Source organism: Myotis myotis, unplaced genomic scaffold (assembly GCF_014108235.1).
Source record: "Myotis myotis isolate mMyoMyo1 unplaced genomic scaffold, mMyoMyo1.p scaffold_m19_p_4, whole genome shotgun sequence".
Taxonomy (NCBI): Eukaryota; Metazoa; Chordata; class Mammalia; order Chiroptera; family Vespertilionidae; genus Myotis; species Myotis myotis.
The window spans coordinates 37891800-37914177 of NW_023416346.1; the positions used below are offsets into that span (position 1 = coordinate 37891800).

The window sequence follows — 22378 nt, forward strand, 5'->3', positions numbered from 1 at the left end:
TATGTGAATTTTGGGTATGATTAATACTATAAAATTGGTTAGTGTTTTTCTTAGCATCTTATCAGGAGGCTCATGTTGCCCATTTGTCTACTTTCTGGGGAAGCTTATTTTCATCCCCAGGTGAACCTGTGTCCTCCCCAGTTTCCCACTGTAAAATTACTATTTCACCCTTTGAAACAGTATGTGGGTGGTAGATACTTATTTTTTAATTAAAAAAATTGATTTGAGAGGAAGGAATAAAGAAAGAGAAACATTAACTTGTTGTTCCACATATTCATGCATTTATTGGTTGATTTTTACATCTGCTCTGACCCAGGATCAAATCCAGAACCTTGGGATATCCAGACGATTTTCGAACCCAGGGAGCTATCCAGCTGGTTAGGGTTTAGTGGGAGATACTTTGTTAGTGGCAATGTAAGCAAGTTGTTTTCTCATGGTACTTGCATTCCCTAGTTTTGCCTAAGGTGACAATGACACGGGAGACAGTAGTGTTGGTGGCACAGGGGCTTCAAGTGTTCCCAGGGCTGATTTCTCTTTTACTCGTTATATTGTATTCCCTGTAACAGCATGTTTGACACAGTAAATGGCTACACTTTCCCTGAGTAATTTCTTTACCTCAGCATGTAGCAAGGATTTGTAATTGGCCTGCTTATATGTTTCTCTTTCCCACAAATGGCAAACTTGTTAATCATGGGCATCATGGTTTATTGTTTTTCTATTCCCAGTGTCTAGCACATATTAGGTACTTTAGAGATACATGTTTGAATTAGTTGCCTGGTGTTGAGACTACGGAAGGAAGAAGATAAGGGCTAGGAATTGGCCTGGGGAAAGGGAAGCGAGGGCTAGGGTGGCGGAAGGCGCGGCCCGCGACGTCACTGCGAAGGGACCCACGGGTTTGGGCGACGTCGTTGGCCACGGGCCTCGGGCTTCCCCGGGACGGAGATGACTGACTGGGGCGGGAAAACGAATAGCTAACTCGCAGTTCCCGGCATTCTTAGTGGGCGGGGCTTCACTTTGACCCCTCGCTCGCATGCTACACATCCGGGCTCCTGCTAGTAGTGAGGGGAAGATGGCGGCCGCGACGGTGTTGGTTCCCGTAGAGTGGATAAAGAACTGGGAGAAAACAGGGAGAGGCGAATTGTGAGTGTTGGGACTGGAGGCGGGGATACGGCCGGGCCGGGCCCCCGTGTCACGGCGTTCTCCCCAGTTGGGGGAGGTTGGGGGCGGGGAAGAGGTGTGCCCCCTCCCCCATCCGGGCGGCGGGTGTGGACATTTGGCTAGGAGTTTAGAACTGAGGTAGTAGAGGTGCCGGTAACCACCGCCGACCTCCTTCCCTCCGTGGCCTCCCTTAAATCGCCTCACCCCTCAGTGGGCCGCCTTCCTTTAGTCTGTTAGCAGAACTCCCGTGTCGCCCCTTCGGGTCCCCGCGCTCCCGCTCTGTCGCTTTTTTGTCCCCTTCTTCGTTTGAGCTCCCTTGGTTCCTTTCTCTTCACGGGGCCGCGCCGGGGAGGTTCGGACTTTTCCCCTCTCTCTCACGTCCCATTTCTTTACTCTGCACCCGTTCGACTCCGCAGTTCGGAGCCTGGCACCTCCTCAGCTCGAAGTCTGAGGAGAGCGAACCACCCCGGACTCCCCTCCTCACCGGGGCGTTGCGGAGAGCCCCGCGTTTCACCTCACGGCCTCCCGCGAAGCGGTCTGTCAGACTGTCCCGGCCTCGCGCGGCGCCGCTGCCGAGGGAAGGGTGTAGCGGGGCTTGCCGCTTTCCCGGAAGACCTACCGGCATTTCTTTACTCCGTCTTTTCACCTTAGGGCCATTTCGTGTCGGACTCAACTTTCGTCATGAAATGTTGCCCAAACCCCATTTTGTCCTGGGACTGCAACTCATTTTGGCAAGTCTCCAAGGTTCTCGAATACCCAGAATAACGCGATTCCTTTAAGTCATAAAACTTTTCCCCCCCGAGTCATACATAGCAGTAATTTGTCATACCCGAGGTTTCCTGGCCCAAAATTTCAGCGCTTCCTCTAGAAAATAAAAATGGTTTAAGTAGCAAGACGAACCCCAGGTTAAAAAACAACAACACGCAAATAACTTATTTCTAGTTTCCTTCTTTGAATCGCTTTATTAGCTAAAGCTCGATCCTGTAAGAGTTAACTCGCAAGCCATTTTTACCGTCGTTGCCCACTCCCCCCTCCCTCTCCCCTCAGTGGTTCGTTTACCGTTGCTCGTGCAGCTTACGGTTGGAACTTCGTTACTTAGAATGAAACTAAACGCAGGGAACCCGTGCTCGTGTAACATCGTCTGCCTGTACCCCGCCCTCCTCGGCCCCCCCCCCCCCCCCCCCGCCCTCTCACTGTCTCACTGTTTTACTTAACTGTATGAGCTCTAGAATTCGATTGGCTGAGTAAGCGGCCGGCTTAGCCACTTAACTAGCAGAGTGACCTTGGATAAGTTCCTTAACCACTTTGACAGTTTCCCCTTGAGTAAATTGGGAAGAAGTACTCAAAGGAGTGTTGTGTAGACTAAATAATGCCTGTAAAGCACTTGGCTTATAATAAGTGCTCAAGTGATAGCTATTAAAAGTAATATTATTCCAATCTTTAGATATTTAAACTTACTGGATAGCTCTTGCACTTAAAGTCTGTACCACTTAGGTTAGCAATTAATTTGTCCCTGACTCATTTATGGGTACTCTTTAACGAATTGAGAGATCCTTGAAGAGTGGGGACTGTCTCATTTATTTTGGTTCAACTGTCCTGCCTCCCGCCTCCCCACACTTTCTAGCATATGCTTAGAGTGCTTATTAGCTTATTAACTGTAAGAGAAGTCAATTAGATATATATTCATTTCTTAACTGTTTGGAACATTTTCTAAATCCTTGTACTGCTAGTTAACACATAGCTATTTAGGTCCCTTGTGTGCAGGGAAGGCAGGATGGGAAGTTACCAGAACAAACCAAACCAAACCATCATCTTTATGTATATTAGATTAGGATAAATCAGTTATTAGGATAAATCAGTTCATTGTTGACTACTTTTTAAATTACTTTTTATTGAGTTTTAGAGAGAGGAAGGGAGAGGGGGAGAGACAGAAACATCAATGTGAGAACAATACATTGGCTGCCTCCTGTATGCCCTCACCCCCCACTGCTGATTGAGACCCCAATCTGGGCATGTGCCCTGACCAGGAACCAAACAGGCAACCTTTTGGTGTACTGGACGATGCCCAACCAACTGAGCCACACTGGCCAGGGCCACTGTTGTTTGCTTTTAAAAGCCAACTTACTTATTTAGGAGCTCTCATTTTTGTAGCTTGTTCAACTTCTTCCTTCCAGCTGTTTTTGACAGTTTTACTATTGTTACTTCCACCTTGGAATGAGTGGTTTTAGGGGTAGGAGGTGAAATTCTGCTTGGCTTCTGATTGGCAGCCTTTGGAGAAAAACAAAGTGATGTAGTAAAATTGGAGTTTTGGACTCACTTTATGTATATTTACACGATCCATGCTGTCATAGTTCCTGTGATTGAAGACCTGCTCAAAACTTACTTAACATCTATGTAGTTATTCCATGGCTTGTGGAATGTAATTTGAATTAGATACAAATCAGTGTAGTCAGTTTTATAATTGTATTATCTAAAGAGAGTTTAAAGTTGCTAGTTGTGTGACATAAGGAAATAATTTAGTCAAACACATCACCATGTAATACTTTTCTTTTATTTGAAACTTTGTTACACATAGTCTAACCTTGGATTTTTTGGATCTTGCAAAAGATAGATGTTAGCATTTTCATTTTATTAGAACAAATGGTATTGTAACTATATTATAAAACATCACTTCCTTTGTCTGAAAACAGACTCTTAAAAATAAACCAGGTACTGGAAATATTAAAAATGAAAGTAAGCTTTTTCCATGTTGATAGTGCTCTCAAAAACATAGTGAAAATTCCTGCAACATGCTGGACTTTCTGTAAGAAGTGCGGCAAGCATCAACGCAACAATGTAACACAGTACAAGAAGGGCAAGGATACTCTGTGTGTGCAGAGACTGCGGTGTTATGACAGGAAGTAGAATGGCTATGGTGGACAGACTAAGCAAAAAAGGCTAAAACTACAAAGAAGATTGTGCTGAGGCTTGAATGCATTGAGCCCAACTGCAGATCTAAGAGAATGCTGGCAATTAAGAGATGCAAGCATTTTGAACTGGGAGGAAATAAGAGAAGGGGCCAAGTGATCCAGTTCTAAGCTTCATATTTTGTTATGTGACAATAAAACCTTGAGGATATGTTCTCTTCAGAAAGAAAAAACAACAACCCAAAAAACCCAAAGGTAATGTGCCACCAAATTATTAGTGAATCGTTTATAGATTTGGCTTTCAGAATATGATCAATATTTAAAATTATATGTAGGGTGGATTTTTCCTTTTTAACAAGATGAATTAGCAGATTAGCTTTAGCTTAACTGAAAATTACCTTTTAAAAAAATGTTGATTTCATGAGGTTCATTTCTTGCTGTCACTTCTTACCAGTATAAGTCTATTCTGGGAGTTGTAGTCAACTTCAGCATCATAGGGGTAAAGTAACATATGTGATATATGGGGCATTTTATAACTTTAAGGGAGGGCAATTCTTAATTGGGCCTCATGAAAAGCAACTGTCTATTAAGAGGAAAAGTCTTGGCTTTGAAGAATAAGGTTTGTTAGGTAACTAAGTAGAAAAAAACCTGTATTTTGCTTATCTGAATTGTTCATCACATACCTAGCTAACCTTTCAGCGATACTGATTATGTTTTTCATGGTAAATTACAGAACTCTTAAAATGTTTTTTTTCAAGAGCTATCAAAAAGACAAAGGAGGACTACCAAAACGTAATTAAGTGTCCTTTCCACTAACACAGAATTACTCTTACAAGTTTCACATCTAAATGCAAACTCAAATACTGTGAAATATGCAGGATATGGCTTTAATCACTTTAATTTTGGAATTAGAGTTTTACTTTCTTGATAGTTTCGTATTAGCATAGGGTTTGCTATGATTAAGCTAATAAACTTGCCTGTATTGGTACATCCAATGGAGATTATGTTTTTAGTAAAAATTATTAGCATAGTGAGCTCAGCATTTGTTTGTGTAACAAGGAACCTTGATGTAGAGTTTATGTTACAAGCTCTTAATCTGAAGATGTTAGCCTCATGTCAATACGGAGTCTAATTTTGAAATACTTATATTTGTTGGATAGCATCTATTTGTTTGAAGGACTTAATTCTTTTAAAAATTTACATATCAATTACAATTTTTAGGTCTTATTAATTATTGGTAGTTATAATAATATTTTAAAATTTAATCGCCAGATGTTTTGGTTGCCATTTTTATTCTGCTGCTAAATGACTTTACATGTTTCAGAACTTATCTAAGTACATGTGGATGTTCATTAAGTGATGTCTGATCTGAATTTGTTGGAGGGAAATATGAAGAGAGACTTTATGGCAAATAATCATTCTAAGAAATTTTAGTCTTGGTAGTTGAATCTTTTTTTTGTTATTATTATTTTTTCCTTTTTCTTTAAAAGGTACTCTAAATTCAGCTGAAGCTTTATCTGAAACCTTCATGTCTTAGTTTTCATTTGGCATTTATTTTCTCATTTTGACTTGCATTCACAAGTTATTAGTCTTGGTCTTTTTTCTTGGTAGAGAAATGCATTCTTCAGAAATTGTAGCAATATCAGATTTTATAGGCTATGGCTTTATTAGAAAAATTAAATTATTCTACAATAAGGTAGAGTGAGAGCTATTAATGCACTTGTGTGCAGGAACTTGTCTTTTTTTTTAATATTTCCTGAACTCTTTTCTCCTCAATGCATGTTTTCATTTTCATAAATGCATATATTTCAAGATAAAACTACATGTCTCAATATTCATTTTTGTGGTTATGTCTCTCTTCTAACAGTGATAATAGAGGTAGCACTTTGCTTAACCAAATTTATTCTATTTTTGGTTTGTTTTGTTTTTAAGAATTAAAGTGCAGCTTGACATTAGTTTTTTATGTGTGATACCAACTTATATTTATTTTTAAAAATATATTTTATTGCCGAAACCGGTTTGGCTCAGTGGATAGAGCGTCGGCCTGTGGACTGAAAGGTCCCAGGTTCCATTCCGGTCAAGGGCATGTACCTGGGTTGCGGGCATATCCCCAGTAGGATATGTGCAGGTGGCAGCTGATCGATGTTTTTCTCTCATCGATGTTTCTAACTCTCTATCTCTCTCCCTTCCTCTCTGTAAAAAATCAATAAAATATTTTATTGATTTTTTAATTTTATTGATTTTTTACAGAGAGGAAGGGAGAGAGATAGAGAGTTAGAAACATCGATGAGAGAGAAACATCGATCAGCTGCCTCCTGCACACTCCCCACTGGGGATGTGCCTGCAACCAAGGTACATGCCCTTGACCGGAATCGAACCTGGGACCCTTCAGTCTGCAGGCTGATGCTCTATCCACTGAACCAAACCGGTGAAACCAACTTTTAGATGTTGATTATAATCAAAGTAGTAGTCCAGCTTATGCGGTGTTTCCATTTTTACTGCAAAATGGGAACAACTAAGATGGAAAACTAAATATTCATGTTAAGAAGTACTCACAAAAATACTTAAGTCCATGATAGAATATGACATTTTATTCTTTTTTTCCCCCCACAGATCATAACAGAAAGTAGATTCTGTCTTTGTTCTCAGGGACCTAAGACATCATCTCCACAATAGTACCAAACTGTATTAAAAGTGGAAAAAGTGGTAAACTCGGTTACTTGGAGGTTATTAAGGGACTGAAATAATTATTTGAATTTGGACTGAGGCAGAATATTCTGTTATTTTTAAAGTCACATTAAAATGGGCAACTGTTAGAGGTAGTTTGTTTCTCCCCTAATCATTTAGGACAGAGTACTAAAGTGTTTCAACAGGTGTAGTAAGACATGTAGCATACAGAAACGTAATTGTTTCTTTAAGGATACTTTGTGATCTTTTGTTAGTGGATTACTTAGAGAGAAGAGCACATACAAATCTACTGATTGGAGGAAATTTCTTAGTGATTGTTTTTAGTTTTCTCCTACAACAAAGGAAGAACTGTTTTGTACTAGGGAAATAAAAGTACAGTGTCTGTTATGCAAGTTAATTGCCCCTTAATGATTCCTTACATAATTTGAGCAAATATTTCAGATGATAATTAATAACTTATGCTGACATTATTATCTGTATCCTAATGAATGTTTGTGGTCTTGTGACTGATAAGATGGCATATTTCAATTCTTAAAATTATGTATCAGTGACTATATCATTAGATTACGTGGGATTTGGACATTTCCAATCCCTCCCCACTGGGAGGATTATCACAAAAGACATATGCATTAAGCTTAACAAACAGAAAATGAAGCTACTAAAAATGTGAATAAGCACAAATATTCGCCAAAAGACTAGTTGGCCTTGCTTTTTATTATGGGCACAAAGTGAAAGTTGAGTTACTTGATTTCATTACATTCTTCTGTCAAAGACAGTTTTCCTGGTACTACATTCTAAAGCAGTGGTTCTCAACCTTGGCTGCACATTAGAATCACCTGGGAATCTTTTTAAAATCCTGATTTCTGGGCCTCATCCTCCAGAAACTCTGTTTCTTTGTTATGGGGTGAGGCCACAACATTAGTAACAAAGAAACAGAATTTCCGGAGGATGAGGCCCAGAAATCAGGATTTTAAAAAAGGTTCCCAGGTGATTCTAATGTGCAGCCAAGGTTGAGAACCACTGTTTTAAAGAGAATTGAAGCCATGGGGACAGTGAGAACTATAAGGGGAAATTGTTTTAATACTTTATAGGAAATATTAAAGCAGTCTTGATATGCTTTTTTTTTTAAAGGAAACCAGTTGAGTTTGTTTATTTATTTATGTTAATCCTCACCCGAGGATATTTTTCCATTGATTTTTTAGGGAGAGTGGAAGAGAGAGGGAAAGACAGAGAGAAACATCCATGTGAAAAAAATACATTGATTGGTTGCCTCCTGTATGGGCCGGGGCTGGGGAGGATCCTTCAACCAAGGTATGTGCCCTTGACTGGAATCGAACCTGGGACCCTTTGGTCTGCAGGCTGACACTCTGTCCACTGAGCCAAACTGGCTAGGCTTGATGTACTTCCTTATATAATTACTCTTAAAAAGAGCTAGGTTGCAGACATTTTTAGGTTATATTCTCTGATACTAGTCTGAAGTGGATGCTATTTTTGTATTACCTACTGGAAGGAAGATTGGTTTTGCTTTCCTATTCCAGGTAAGCTTGTGGCAGGTTTAATATATTTTGAGAAACTAGAAGCTTAACCACTATTCTCAACACATTGGAAAGCCCATCTTTGTTCTCCAGGGAAGTAGTTAAATACTTGGGGTCAAACTTAAATCAGTTTACCATTTTTTAAAGTTCATTTAATTTTAAAAATAGTTTTTATTAATTAAATTTTTTAATTTGTTTGGCCAATCTTGTTTCATCTATATACCACCCATTTCCCCATTCTGTTGAGATAAATATAATTTCATCTGTAAATATTTCAGCATCTATCTCTTAAAGATAGAGTTTTACTCATATATTCAAGTTGACTCATAAATGTTAGGTTATTAAAATTTGTTTGAGAGAGAGAGAGAGAGAGAGAGAGAGAGAGAGAGAGAGAGAGAGAGAAAGGGCAGAAGAGAGAGAGAGGGAGAGAGAAACCTTGATTTGTTGTCTCACTTATTTATGCATTCATTGGTTGATTCTTGTCTGTTTCCTGAATGGGAATTGAACCCAAAACCTTGGTGTATTAGGACGATGTTCTAACCAACTGGGCTAACTGGCCAGGGTCTATAAATATTAATTTTTAAAATACTTGTTTCAGACAGGATTCAAATAAGGATCCATACATTGTGATTGATATGTCTCTAAAGCCTTTTTTACTCTGAGGATCCCCCACCATCCTTTATTTTTCCTAGCAATATATTTGTTGAAGAGATTGGGTCATTGTTCTATAGCAGTGATGGTGAACCTATGACACGCGTGTCAGAGGTGACACGCGAACTCATTTTTTTGGTTGATATTTCTTTGTTAAATGGCATTTAAATGTATAAAATAAATATCAAAAATATAAATCTTTGTTTTACTATGGTTGCAAATATCAAAAAATTTCTATATGTGACACGGCACCAGAGTTAAGTTAGGGTTTTTCAAAATGCTGACACGCCGAGCTCAAAAGGTTCGCCATCACTGTCCTATAGACTTTTCCACAGTCTGAATTTAGGTCGTGCCTTTTTTTTTTTTTTAAAGTCAACATCATAGATGGGTGGTAATATTCCTTTATCAGGATCAGGAAGCACATAATGTCTGTTGTCTCTTTTTGTAATGTGAACAGCCATTCATAGATGCCTAGGTCTTTTAATTTATTAGGAGTCTTAAAATGGTAATGTAATTCTATCATTCCATCATTATTTATTAGCTGAAATACTTAAGTACAGAGACATTTCTTATCAACCGTTGGTTCATATATGAAGGCAGAATAAGTGATTGATTTTTTTAGTTAATTTTACCAGTTTTAAAAATAATGAATTGATTGACTAGCATCCTCTAGTTTTGACCAATTATGGCTTTTAGGTTTGTTTTATTCTCATTCTAAACTAATGGATGTTGACATTGAATACATTTTCAAATATTTTTAGTTGATATAATTTACTCTGTAAGGATCATCTTTGTTAAGATTTGAAATTAATGCAGACTACTTTTGCTTTATTCTAGTTTGCATTTGTGTCGGATTCTCAGTGAAAATAAAAGCCATGATAGTTCGACTTACAGAGGTAAGAATTTTAAAAGTATCATTGCTATTTTTTTTGGCTTGGTCAATTTTTATAAATATCCTGTTTTCATCAAATTGTTATGAATGCAAACAAAAGGTATAAGATAGTTCACATTATGTAAAGCTTTTATGTGAATATATTACAATTCAGATTTAAAACTATAGTTATAGTAAGACTATACATCTTTGTATAAGGATGCTATTTAACTTGCATAATAGTCATGATATAGCTTGGATTTTATAATACAGTTGCTAGCTATATGAAAAATTGCATAGACTAGTTATTAGTCATAAACAGAAGAGAAAAGCTAGTATGGAAAGTAAAATGATTGTGATCTTATTTACACTAGGAAATTTCCAGAAACAGGTTCAGTGTTTTTACTAAAGCTGGTTATGTTTAGGTGGTATCCGGGATCTTGTTGAAGGTAGTTGTCATGGAAAACATTAAAAGCAAAGGTGTTGTGTACTGCATACCACAAATATGGCTTATTAACTAAAATGTTATGTAATTAAAGAGGATATAAATTTCCAGTTATTTTAATTTTGAATGATGTTACTATTTAACATTCATTAATTTAAAATTGGGCATATGGATTTAGAAAAGGAGGGGCAAAAACAAAAGCAATTATGTTTAGTAAGTTTAAAGTATTTTCTTATGTAGCTTTCATTGAGATGGAAACCATAACATTTTTTTCAATTTGGGAAAAATAATTCACAGCCAATAATTCTATTTTAACCCCCAGATTTTTAGATAAAATTCATTGTAGTTATTTAAATTATGCCATTGTGAGTAGAAAATTAAGAACAGAATGATTTTCTGTAGATAAGTTTGCTTTTGTTTTTATCAAAAATTATATATTTGTTTTTAAAAAATACATTTTTATTGATTTCAGAGAGGAAGGGAGAGGGAGAGAGAGATGGAAACATCAATGATGAGAGAGAATCATTTATTGGCTTCCTTCTGCACTCCCTACACTGGGGATCGAGCCCACAACCTGGGCATGTGCCCCAACTGGGAATCGAACCATGACATCCTGGTTCATAGGTTGATGGTCAACCACTGAGCCCCGTGGTCGGGTGAGATTATATACGTTTTAAAGAAAATTTGTTTTTTTTTTTGTTGTTTTTTTTTTTTTGAGGGGAAAGCATTTTTTAACAAATGAATGAGCTAGTTTTCTGTCATTTGGGTAAGATCTGTTTTAAAACTTAACATTCCTAGCCTTGAGTCCCCAAACTTATTTTTCAGTTCATCCTGTTTATAAAATTGTATGACCATTCATAAAGATTTCTTTTTTTTTTTTTTTTAATTTCTGGGTGTCTCCATAATGCTTTAATGATTTGTGTAATACTCTGAAAAAGCCGGAAATAGTCCATCCCAGCCTCCTGAGGTCAGATCGTCTTTCCTTGATGGGACTCATGCAGGGACACCTGCCTTTAGATGGATCAGAGCTGCTTTAACCTCTAGTCCAAGGGCGGGGGAAGGGGGCTGCCAGTAGACAATGGGGTCGAGAGAGGAAGGAAGGGAAGATGAAGGTGCAAGAAACTTTTGTCAAAGTCGACACAAGGTTGCTTACTAGGAGGCAGACGAATGCAACTCTGTATTCACTGCTAGAAACCAGAGCTTTGGGTAAAATCTTGAATTTATGGGGAGGAGAGGGAAGCATGGGCTTATCTGTCCTTTTCCAGACCCCTGTGGTTGGGGACCTGCAGAGTGAGCTGCAGTGCATTTTGCTGGACTGGTGCTCACTCCTCACCTGCTGTCCCTGTGTACCACACGCTGACCCTTTCCCCGGGTCAGCAACAAGCGACCTGCAGTACCCACGGGGACGCATGCAGAAGGCTAGTTAACAGCAGAGCCCCTGCTCTCTGGGCAAGGTGATGTCCACTTCCTCTCTGCCTACCGCAGCGTGGTCTCCATCTCGGTCAGTGAGTTCACAGAACACTCCCAGAAGGAGGCGCTCGCTTTTCTGGATGCAATCATTCTCTAAAACAGGCCTGTCCTGTGGCTGGTGTGGCTCAGTGAATAGAGCGTCAACCCGTGGACTGAAGGGTCCCAGGTTTGATTCCCGTCAAAGGGCACATGCCCAGCTGCAGGCTCGATCCCCGTCCCCGGTTGGGGTATGTGCAGGAAGCAACCAAAGGACGTCTCTCTCACATCGATGTTTCTCTCTGTCTCTTCCACTCTCTCTAAAAATCAATGGAAAAATATCCTCAGGCGAGGATTAACAGAAAAAAAAGAAAAAGTAAAACACAAGTCTTACACCTGGATAGCAGCCACTGAGGGTGCGTCTGAAACTGGGGGAACCCGGATCTGTGTGGGGAAAGGCGGAGTCCGGGTGTACTGGCAGGTCCCGGAGAAGGGCCAGGGAAGACTGGGGCAGTGGCACCGGCTCCTAGAGCAGGGTTCTGGCGGGAAGCAGTGCTGGCCCCAGGCACTGAGCTCCGTCTAGAGACGTGTCTGATCCTTCGCGGGAAGCAGTGCTGGCCCCAGGCACTGAGCTCCGTCTAGAGACGTGTCTGATCCTTCCGAGGTGTGCTCCTGCCTGTGCAGATGACAGGGGTGCCCTAGCTTGGGAGTTCAGAGGTGCTGCTCCTTAACAGTCACAAGGCTTTTAAGTTGGGAAGTTTTATTCCCCCCGCCCTCCCCGCCCCAGCACCTGGCTCCTTCCCCCCATGAAGGCCACATCCTGAGTCACCTCGTTCTACTCCTCACCACCTTAAAAGTTGTGCCTGAGAAACTTCCTTCTGCTGTGGCCGCTGGAGGGCAAGCACTCTGGCGGGGTCCTCTGCGGGCCTCTCCCTCCTCCCTGCATCATTTTGTAGATTTTGCTCTGGATGTGGAGCTAAGGGTGTTTGGTTTTGACACATTCAAGCTTGATTGCAAGTTCTTCTCCCGCCACAATGTCCGTACCGAGATAGAGAGATAGATGTCTCCGAAAGAGCCGCTGCCGATCTTCCGCTGCCCATCTTCCGCTGCCCATCTTCTGGCCCAGCCAGTACCTGTTCCCTACTCTGAGCTTCATGGCGGCGGCGGCGGCGGCGGCAGGCCAGACTCCCTCCTGCCCTCCCGGCCGCTTCCTGGGTCTGAGCTCTGGGAGGCGGCGCCCGCCGCTGCCGCTACTGCGGGTGGGCTGCCGGCTCCGCCCCCCTCACGGCCTGCTTTCACCGTCGCTTTCCAGTCGCCCAGCCGCTCCCAGAGCCACAATAGGGGGCGGATGGGACAGTCCAAGCGCCGCCCCTGCTGTGGCTCCTGCCGAACACGCTTGCCCTCTCCCCACCACGGATGGACGCGGATCTTCCGGGCCTAAATTCCCCTTCAGCTGCCTGAAGGAGCTGCCGCCATCGCGCTGTGCCATAAAGATTTCTTTAAAAAATTTTTTTTCATAAAGATTTCTGAGGTTGATATAATGCCTTGTTTTTTGAATAAATCAATTGACTGCCAGAAGTGTAAGAAAGTAAAAAAAAGACTCCTTTCTAAAAGCACTTAGATACTAAATTTTATTTTCTTCTCCTGTTTAAAACAAAATTTTAACTTCGGTTAACTTCATCGTGTTTGCGATTGAAACCCTAAGTGGGTAAGAGAAAGAATTTTTATAAAAAGTATAAATAGCATAACACAGGCTGATTACTCTTTTAGTTTTATTTATTTATTTATTTATTTATTCATTTATTCATTTATTTACACATCACTCCTTTATTATACTGATCTGAAAAAGACTTGGTAGTTATGCTCAAAATGCTTACTGGGCCCATGTGGCAGGGCCAAGCAACTGGAACATGATTCAGAATTCACACAGTAAAAGACACACCTGGACATGATCAAGAGACATTTCACTGCCATGAGACTATAATACCAATGCCGGGGAGGGATTCTAAAACACAGCAGGATAACTCCTACAAGTCAAGGAGCTCATCCCACCTTGGTGTGAGGAATGGCTTATTTTATGAGGACCACATGTGGGAATAGTTCAACCGCCAGTAAAAACCCCAGAAGGGTTTTTGTTTTGTATTTTATGTAGATGTTTTTTTATTTTATTTTATTTTTTTATATTTTATTGATTTTTTTACAGAGAGGAAGGGAGAGGGGTAGAGAGTTAGAAACATCGATGAGAGAGAAACATCGATCAGCTGCCTCCTGCACACTCCCCACTGGGGATGTGCCTGCAACTAAGGTACATGCCCTTGACCGGAATCGAACCTGGGACCCTTGAGTCCGCAGGCCGACGCTCTATCCACTGAGCCAAACTGGCTAAGGCTGTTTTTTTTTTTTGTAAAGTAAATGCAACACGTAAACATTCAGGGTCGATCCCAATCTTCTGGAGCCAGCTTTTCTGGGGTCAAGGAGGAAATGTTTGAATCACCAGGCATTCATCTTCCACTGGAATGACTAGAGCCCCCAGTCAGTTCACCTGACTGCAGAATAGCACAGGACTGCTCTCAGGAACACAAACAGGCTCTCTTGCCTCTCATTGGTCACGCCTTACATGGCTCCTCCTTACTCCCCTACTTTCAAGCAGGTCCTTAGTAATAAACAAAACACTAGCAAAAAAACAAGAGTTATTACCTCTGGACTCTCTTAGATAAGAGTCTCCCTTGGCTTAGACTGAGGACCCATACCCCAGAAGGGCCATTCTGACTAGATTGCATGAAGGGAGTGGGTGCAGGAGACAAAATGGCTAACACAAAATTGGGAGCCACCAGTCCCCATCTGCAGCTACAACCTAAGATGCCTACAGATGTGGTCAGTGTGACATGTGCACAGAAGAGATGCAGAGGAATGGGATGGGAGAGAGGATGTCCTTGGGAAGGTCGTCTGCCTGCTCGCCTTCACTTCTTGGCCTTGCCCTGGGCAGCCACAGCCTCCATGGCTTTGCGCATGGTCTCTTCATCCCTCAGGAACTGCATGGGCTTGATGGGCTTCAAGTTCTTGTCTAATTCATAGACAATGGGAATACCAGTCAGCAGGTTCAGCTCCATGATAGCCTCTTCAGAAAGACCTTCCAGATGTTTGACAATGCCCCGAAGGCTGTTGCCATGGGCTGCAATCAGTACCCTTTTCCCCTCCTTAATCTGGGGCACTATTTCTTCATTCCAAAAGGGCAGAGCTCTGGCAATAGCGTCCTTCAGACTCTCACAGGAGGGTAGCTGATCTCAGTGAGGTCTGCATACCTGCGATCCTTACTGATGTTGCTGTAGAAGGGATGGTCGGGCTCCATCGGTGGTGATGGGATATCATAAGAGCGCCTCCAGATCTTTACCTGGGCCTCACCATGCTTGGCAGCAGTTTCTGCTTTGTTAAGACCAGCCAGACCCCCATAGTGCCGCTCATTGAGACGCCAGGTCCTCACTACAGGCTGCCACATTTGGTCAATGGCATCCAGCACCGTCCAGAAGGTCCAAATTGCTCTCTTCTGCACTGAGGTGAAGCAGATGTCAAACTCATAGCCGGCATCTCGCAGCAGCCGGGCTCAGGTCTGTGTTGTACCAGCCGCTGAAGTGGTTCTCCAGGTTCCACGCGCTCTCGCCATGCCGAATCAGCACCAGCTTGTAAGCAGCCATGGTGGCCGTTCTGAGTGCAGAGCAGACTCTACTCTTTTAGTTTTAAATGGGGGCTGTGTGGATCTTTAATAACTGTCAGTACCTGGCCTGTGTCGCTTAGTGGTTGAGTGTTGACCCCTGAACCAAGAGGTCACTGGTTTGATTCTGGGTCAGGGCACATGCCCTGTTTACGGGCTCCATCCCTAGCAGGGGGAGTGCAGGAGGCAACGGATGGATGATGTTTTCCTCTCATCCATGTTTTTATATCTCTATCCTCCCCCCCCTCCTCTTACTAAAAAGGTCAATAAAGACATATTAAAACACACACACACACAGATATTGTTAATTTGCATGGCTGTTCTGATTCACGATTAAAACCAGAAACAGTTATGAGCATCTCATTGGCTTAATTTGCTGGTGCTTCTTTCGCTTGCCATTGCCTGCTTTCTTAACACATACACACTCTTTGGCTGCTATATGCCAACAATCAAGCTTTGGTTTGAGTGCCCCAGTAGGTAGTCCATGCAGGAAACTGTAATTTCTTTAGAATTTCTTTTGTTCTATCTAAGGCAGTGGTTCTCAACCTTCCTAATGCGGCGACCCTTTAATATAGTTCCTCATGTTGTGGTGACCCCCAATTTCATTGTTACAGATTGAACATAATTAAAGCATAGTGATTAATCACAAAAACAATATGTAATTATATATGTGTTTTCCGATGGTCTTAGGCGTCCCACAGGTTGAGAACTGCTGATCTGAGGGGATTGAGTGAGTGTAGTGTTTTCCTCTGCCCTTTCCCCTTCTGCCCCTCCCTTGAATGATTTCATTTCAGGCAGGCAGTTTCCCTTGCACACACTACTTCACCTTGTTCTTTTTATAAGTCCCTTCCCCCAGTAAAATAACGTTATAATGATGGCTGATAAACATGACTAGTTCTAGTGATACTCCACATAACCAAGAACTGGTGTCTTCAATGTACAGATCCCACAGTTAACATCTAATATAAGTCCCTTTTACTTGTGGCTATTCTTAAGTCTTTTACTTATTATTTTTAGTGTAAGAGTTGTAAGTTTTCCTCCCCATTGTAAATGTAGTTTTTCAACTTTAGTGTAGGTTTTGCAGGACTTTGTTGGGGCTAACCTGGTAGTATTAAGGCACCACTTACTGTTTCTATAGATAAAATACAATAGGAGTTCCTAACCACTTAAATGGGCATTTAAATAACTTGTGAATTGGGGACCATTTTTTGCTACTTTTGGATTACATTGTGATTGTTTTTATGTAACTTAATATCAGAAAAATGACCTGAGCTATTTGCTTTCTATTTTAATCTTCTGTGATTTAGATTAGAACTCCCTCAGCCCCATGAGCCCATATTCTTATGGGAATTTGGTGTATGCTCAGCTGTTTTGTCCTTGTAAGAGTGATTGCTTTTTAAAAATAATTTAACTATCTAGGTAACTTTAAATGAGTATTATTTGTTGTGAAAACATTTTATTAGTAGAAAGTGAAAGCTGAAATTGACCCCATAATCCTACCATACTAATAAATAGAAAATTTTTCTTTGCATTTTAGTTTTTATAGTTTATTATAAGCACAATGAAACCATATTTGTGCAAAAGGTAGACTATATATAATAAAAAGTAAATATGTTTAATAAAAGGTAAATATATTTAAATATGTCTTCACAAGGAATTAGGATAATCTGGTTATATTTCTTTAACAACTCAATGTGCAGTTTTATTTCATTGTAAAATAATATTTTCATTGTTTAAAGGGGCTTGATAAAAGTTTTTATTTCTATTATATTCCTTTTTTGTGACCAGTAGTCAGACCAAAGGAGAAGCTTTTTAAATATTTGATTATTATTTTTTTAAATTCTTAACTGAGGATATTTTTGTTGCTTTTAGATAGAGTAGAAGGGGGTGGGCGGGTAGTGAGAGGGAGAGAGAAACATCGATGTGAAAGAGACACATTGATTTGTTGCCTCCCACATGCAACTGACTGGGGATCTAGCCTGCAACTGACGTATGTGCCCTTGATGGGAATCGAACTCATGGCCCTTTGATGTGCAGGCTGACATTCTAACCGCTGAGTAAAACTGGCCAGGGCTAAATATTTGATTTTTTTCCTTGCAATTTTGCCTCGAAAGAGTTTTGATTCCCTTCAAAAGGAGATTATAAATTGACTTTGTTTTACATTAATATTTTTAGAGCTCCTGGTTTCCCTGCTTTTAATGAGAGGAAGGAAATAAAAATTTTTAGTATATGGGACTCAAGAAAAAAAAGATAGCTGGAAGGAGGAAGTATTCACTTGCCCATTAACTCCCCCCCCCCCAAATGTTTTTCTTTGGGAAAGGGGGCTATGCTAATTACTAGTGAGTGAGACTTCTTGTGGTTGACAGCTATCATAGAACTGCTGTTTTATGTATGTATGTACGTATGCAATTATTTTAGTTTAAATTCTGATGGAAATAGGAAAAAGAGATTTAGGTTTGGGGAGAAATTTCTGATAGTAGGGCATGGATAAAACTCAATTTTATATTTACTGCTGTTCCTTACCTGTTGTCAGTGCAGTCCTGAGATTGAATTGACAATAATTTGAATATACTAGGTGAACCAGTTCATAATGCGGATTTTTTTCAATAAATGGAGTTACACATATGTTAATATATATGCGATTTGAGATGTATGCTATTTTGTTGTATTGACAACAAGCTTCAAAACTTCATATGTCAAATTTGCTGAAGGTGTTGACATCATAGATATTTTTACTCTTAAAAATGTCAAATTTTGCCCTAACCGGTTTGGCTCAGTGGATAGAGCGTCAGCCTGCGGACTCGGGTCCCAGGTTCGATTCCGGTCAAGGGCATGTACCTTGGTTGCGGGCACATCCCCAGTAGGGAGTGTGCAGGAGGCAGCTGATCGATGTTTCTCTCTCATCGATGTTTCTAACTCTTTATTCCTCTCCCTTCCTCTCTGTAAAAAACCAATAAAATATATTTTAAAAAAAATGTCGAATTTCATGCCAAAAAAAGAGCATTTGTGGGAAGTTTTAATTCATTACTTTTTTTTTTACTTATTTATTTTTTTTAATAGATTTTATTGATTTTTTTTACAGAGAGGAAGGGAGAGGGATAGAAAGTTAGAAACATCGATGAGAGAGAAACAGAGAGAAACATCGATCAGCTGCCTCCTGCACACTCCCCACTGGGGATGTGTCTGCAACCAAGGCACATGCCCTTGACCGGAATCGAACCCGGGACCCTTGAGTCCGCAGGCTGACGCTCTATCCACTGAGCCAAACCGGTTAGGGCTCATTACTTTATTTTGAAGTAAAGTGCTGCTGAAAGTTATCGTATACTTCGGGAAGCTTATGGTGAACATGCTCCATCTCAAGATACTTGTGAACACTGGTTTAAACGTTTTAAAAGTGATGATTTTGATGTGAAAGACAAAGAACGTCCAGGTCAACCAAAAAAGTTTGAAGACCAACAATTACAAGCATTATTGGTTGAAGATGTGTGTCAAACAGAAAAACAACTTTCAGAAAGATTAAACTTTTCTCAGCAAACAATTTCCAATTGTTTACAAGCAATGGGAAAGATTTTAAAGGAAGGAAAATGGGTGCCACATCAACTGAACGAAAGACAAGTGGAAAACTGAAAAGTCATCAGTAAGCTGTTGCTTCAACAGCACGAAAGTCCATGGAATTGTGACTGGCGATGAAAAGTGGATTTATTTTGAGAATCCCAAATGCACAAAATCATGGGTTGATCCAGGTTAACCATCAACACCAACACAAGGCCTAATTGCTTCGGAAAGAAGACAATGCTCTGCGTTTGGTGGGGTCAGGAAGGTGTGGTGTATTATGAGCTTCTAAAACCAGGTGAAACCATTAATACTGATCGCTATCGACAACAAATAATCAGTTTGAACCACTCTTTGATCATGAAACGACCAGAATGGGCCAGAAGACACGGCAAAGTAATTTTGCTTCATGATGATGCACCATCACACACTTCAAAACCAGTTAAAGACACGTTGAAAGGTCTTTCTGGGAAGGGTGAACCCACCCCCTGTATTCATCAGGCCTTGCTCCTTCAGATTATCACCTGTTCTGATCAATGGCACATGCACTTTCTGAGCAGCCCTTCAAAACGTAGGAAGAAGTGGAAAATTGGGTTTCTGAATGGTTTGCCTCAAAACAAGAAAAGTTCTATTGGGATGATATTCACAAATTACCTGAAAGATGGGGGAAATGTGTAGCTAGTAATGGACATTACTTTGAATAAAGCACTTTTGATGTTTCTTTTGAAATTATTGTGTTTTCTTTGATTACAAAATCCGCCATTAGTAGCAGATATACCCAGTGTTTTTTAAAAATCTGTGAAATTTGCTTCTGAGAGGAATGGTTAATTTAGTTTATATACACTTTCTGGCATTCTGTGAAGTCACTGCAAATGAAAGTAATTTTAGAGGCTTTGGATTTTGAGAAAATGCTTTTAAAAGTGGGGGGATATCAATACGAAATGATGAGCACTGTAAATGCAAATATGTAAAATATATAGACATATTGGAAGGAAATTATCAAGCAGTAATTATGTTATAGTAATGGAGCCAACATTAACTTTTTCCTACTCTTTTAGTATTGTGTTTTTGTGAAAATAAAAGTTAAAAATGTGCTAAAGCATTAGAAGTATACTTTTTCTTATTGTTGATGTTTATGATAAATCTGAAAAGTAGGAAATAATATAGGTCTTCCCCAGAGATTCTGCTTTTCTTACATTCTGTGTACTTACATTCTTTCTTTTATGGTCAACAGATTTCCAGCAAGTTCTCTATGAATTATCATACCATGTCATTAAAGGGAACCTAAAGCATGAACAGGCATCTAATGTTTTTAATGACATTAGTGTAAGTATGTATATGCTTTTTAATGTAATAATTGTTGCCTATTTCTTTTGCATTTGATACAAACATCTTTGAAGTGTATAATTTGCATTTCAAAAATGAAATGATTTAAGGTAATGTTGGTAAGTCATTGTTGCTAGACAAATAAAGATATTTTAATCTTTTTGTCTGGTTGTGAGTAAAGCAAAAAATGTTATGTAAGATGGGAGGGCAAACACACACACACACACACACACACACAACAAAACCCTGGCATTGTAATGAAATCAAGATATAGTTAATTTAAAAGGGTACTATAAAAAATAATTTGACCAGGAATATTTTTCTCCCAATATAGCATATCAAAGCATTTTCTTTTGTTTGTGGTTATGTTTAGAAATTATATTTTTAAATTGAGAATTTAATTATATTAAATTGAGACTGCATAGCTCTAATGTTCACTTGATGCCAATTTTCATGTGTTTACTGGTTTTAGAATACGTTAACTAGATTTTTTCCTAAACTTTATGTGATTATTCTGTTTTACTCTTTTTTAAAAATATGTTTTTATTGATTTCAGAGAGAGGAAGGGAGAGGGAGAGAGAGATAGAAACATCAATAATGAGAAAGAATCATTGATCTGCTGCCTTCTGCATGGCCCCTACTGGGGTTCTAGCCCACAACCCAGGCATGTGCCCTGACCAGGAATCACACTGTGACCTCATGGTTTATGGGCCTATGCTCAACCACTGAGCCACCCTGGCTGGGCATCTGTTTCACTTATTAGAGAATTAAAAAAAATATAGATTTCATAGAGAAAGGGGGTGGGAGAGATAGAAACATCAGTGATGAGAGAGAATCATTGATTGGCTGCCTCCTGCACACCCCACATTGGGGATGAGGCCTGCAACCTGGACATATGCCCTGATCGGGAATCAGACCATGACTTCCTGGTTCATAGGTTGACACTTAACCACTGAGCAACACTGGTCAGGTTGTTTATTAGAGAACTAGAGGACCGTGCACCGGTGGGGTCCCTTGGCCTGGCCTGCAGGGATCGGGCCAAAACCAGCTCTCTGACATCCCGCAAGGGGTTCTGGATTGCGAGAGGGTGCAGGCCAGGCTGAGGGACTCCACTGGTGCGCCATCAGGGTCGGGGAGGGACCACAGGAGGACTCCAGGGTGTGTCTGGCCCATCTCTCCCAGTCCCAATTGGCCAGACCCCAGCAGCAAGCTAACCTACTGGTTGGAGCTTCTGTCCCCTGGTGGTCAGTGTGCATCATAGCAACTGGTCAAATGTTCGAATGAACAGCCAGACACTTAGCATATTAGGATTTTATTATATAGGATAGGATTTAAGTTAGATTCAGTCTATATGCTTTTCATGGTGGTTTGGTATTTGAATTGAAAGATGAGCTCTGAAATTATAAGGGTGTTAGGGTGTTTATTGTAAACCAGTAGTTAAGTTTGAATTTTTACAAGTGGTGTATTATTCTGCTTGGCTGGATTTTAAACTTATTTAAGTAAAATCCTCTGTCCAGTTGAGAACACCTTTAATAATAAGCATTATTGAGATAGGACCTGGAGCTTTTTGATATTAGTGCAAATTTCCCTTGTGCTGCCTTAAGCTTCGACTCTCTTTCTGTTAGGATAGGTAATCTGCTTTGTATGATTTTTCTTGTGCTTTTCTGGGGATAGTTTTTTTTTAGGCTTTTTAAGTCTTTATTGTTGAGAGTATTACAGATATTCCCCTCCCCCCACCCCCATTGCCACCCCTCCTCCCGGTTCCTGCCCTGTCCCTCTCCAGACCTTCACCACCCTATTTTCTGTGTCCATAGGTAAGATCTTTGGTTAATCTCTTCCCACCTCCCTCCTCACTTTCCTCTGAGATTTGTCAGTGTGTTCCATGTTTCCATGCCTCTGATTTTATTTTATTCACCAGTTTCTTTTGTTCATTATATTTCTTGTCCTTTTATCTTGATTTTTAAATTCAGTTGTTAATAGATATGTATTTATTGCTATTTTATTGTTCATATTTTTTATCTTCTTCTTCTTCCACTTCTGAAAGAATACCCTTCAACATTTCATATAATACTGGTTTGGTGGTGATGAATT

At 40.2% G+C, this 22378-nt stretch overlaps 1 protein-coding gene, 1 long non-coding RNA gene and 1 pseudogene across 17 annotated transcripts in view; 1 reads left to right on the forward strand and 2 right to left on the reverse strand.

The window, feature by feature from the left end:
- Positions 1 to 258: 258 nt before the first annotated feature.
- Positions 259 to 2294, reverse strand: LOC118654763. The gene is made up of 3 exons (XR_004967046.1): positions 2218 to 2294; positions 1988 to 2022; positions 259 to 1113 (listed from the first exon to the last, which is right to left on the reverse strand). It is a non-coding gene; the product is annotated as an uncharacterized LOC118654763 (long non-coding RNA).
- The window catches only part of THOC2 (THO complex 2), a 114868-nt gene continuing 93498 nt past the window's right edge, over positions 1009 to 22378 (forward strand). For all 16 annotated transcript variants that reach the window (XR_004967036.1, XR_004967040.1, XR_004967038.1 and 13 more), the window contains exons 1-3: positions 1009 to 1140; positions 9776 to 9834; positions 20196 to 20287. Coding sequence is in view for 6 of the 16 variants with exons in the window: in XM_036306200.1 (XP_036162093.1) it covers positions 1031 to 1140; positions 9776 to 9834; positions 20196 to 20287 (261 nt within the window). In the remaining 10 variants the exon portion in view is untranslated. The remainder of the gene's footprint in view (positions 1141 to 9775; positions 9835 to 20195; positions 20288 to 22378) is intronic.
- LOC118654762 lies at positions 14485 to 15392 on the reverse strand (annotated as a pseudogene).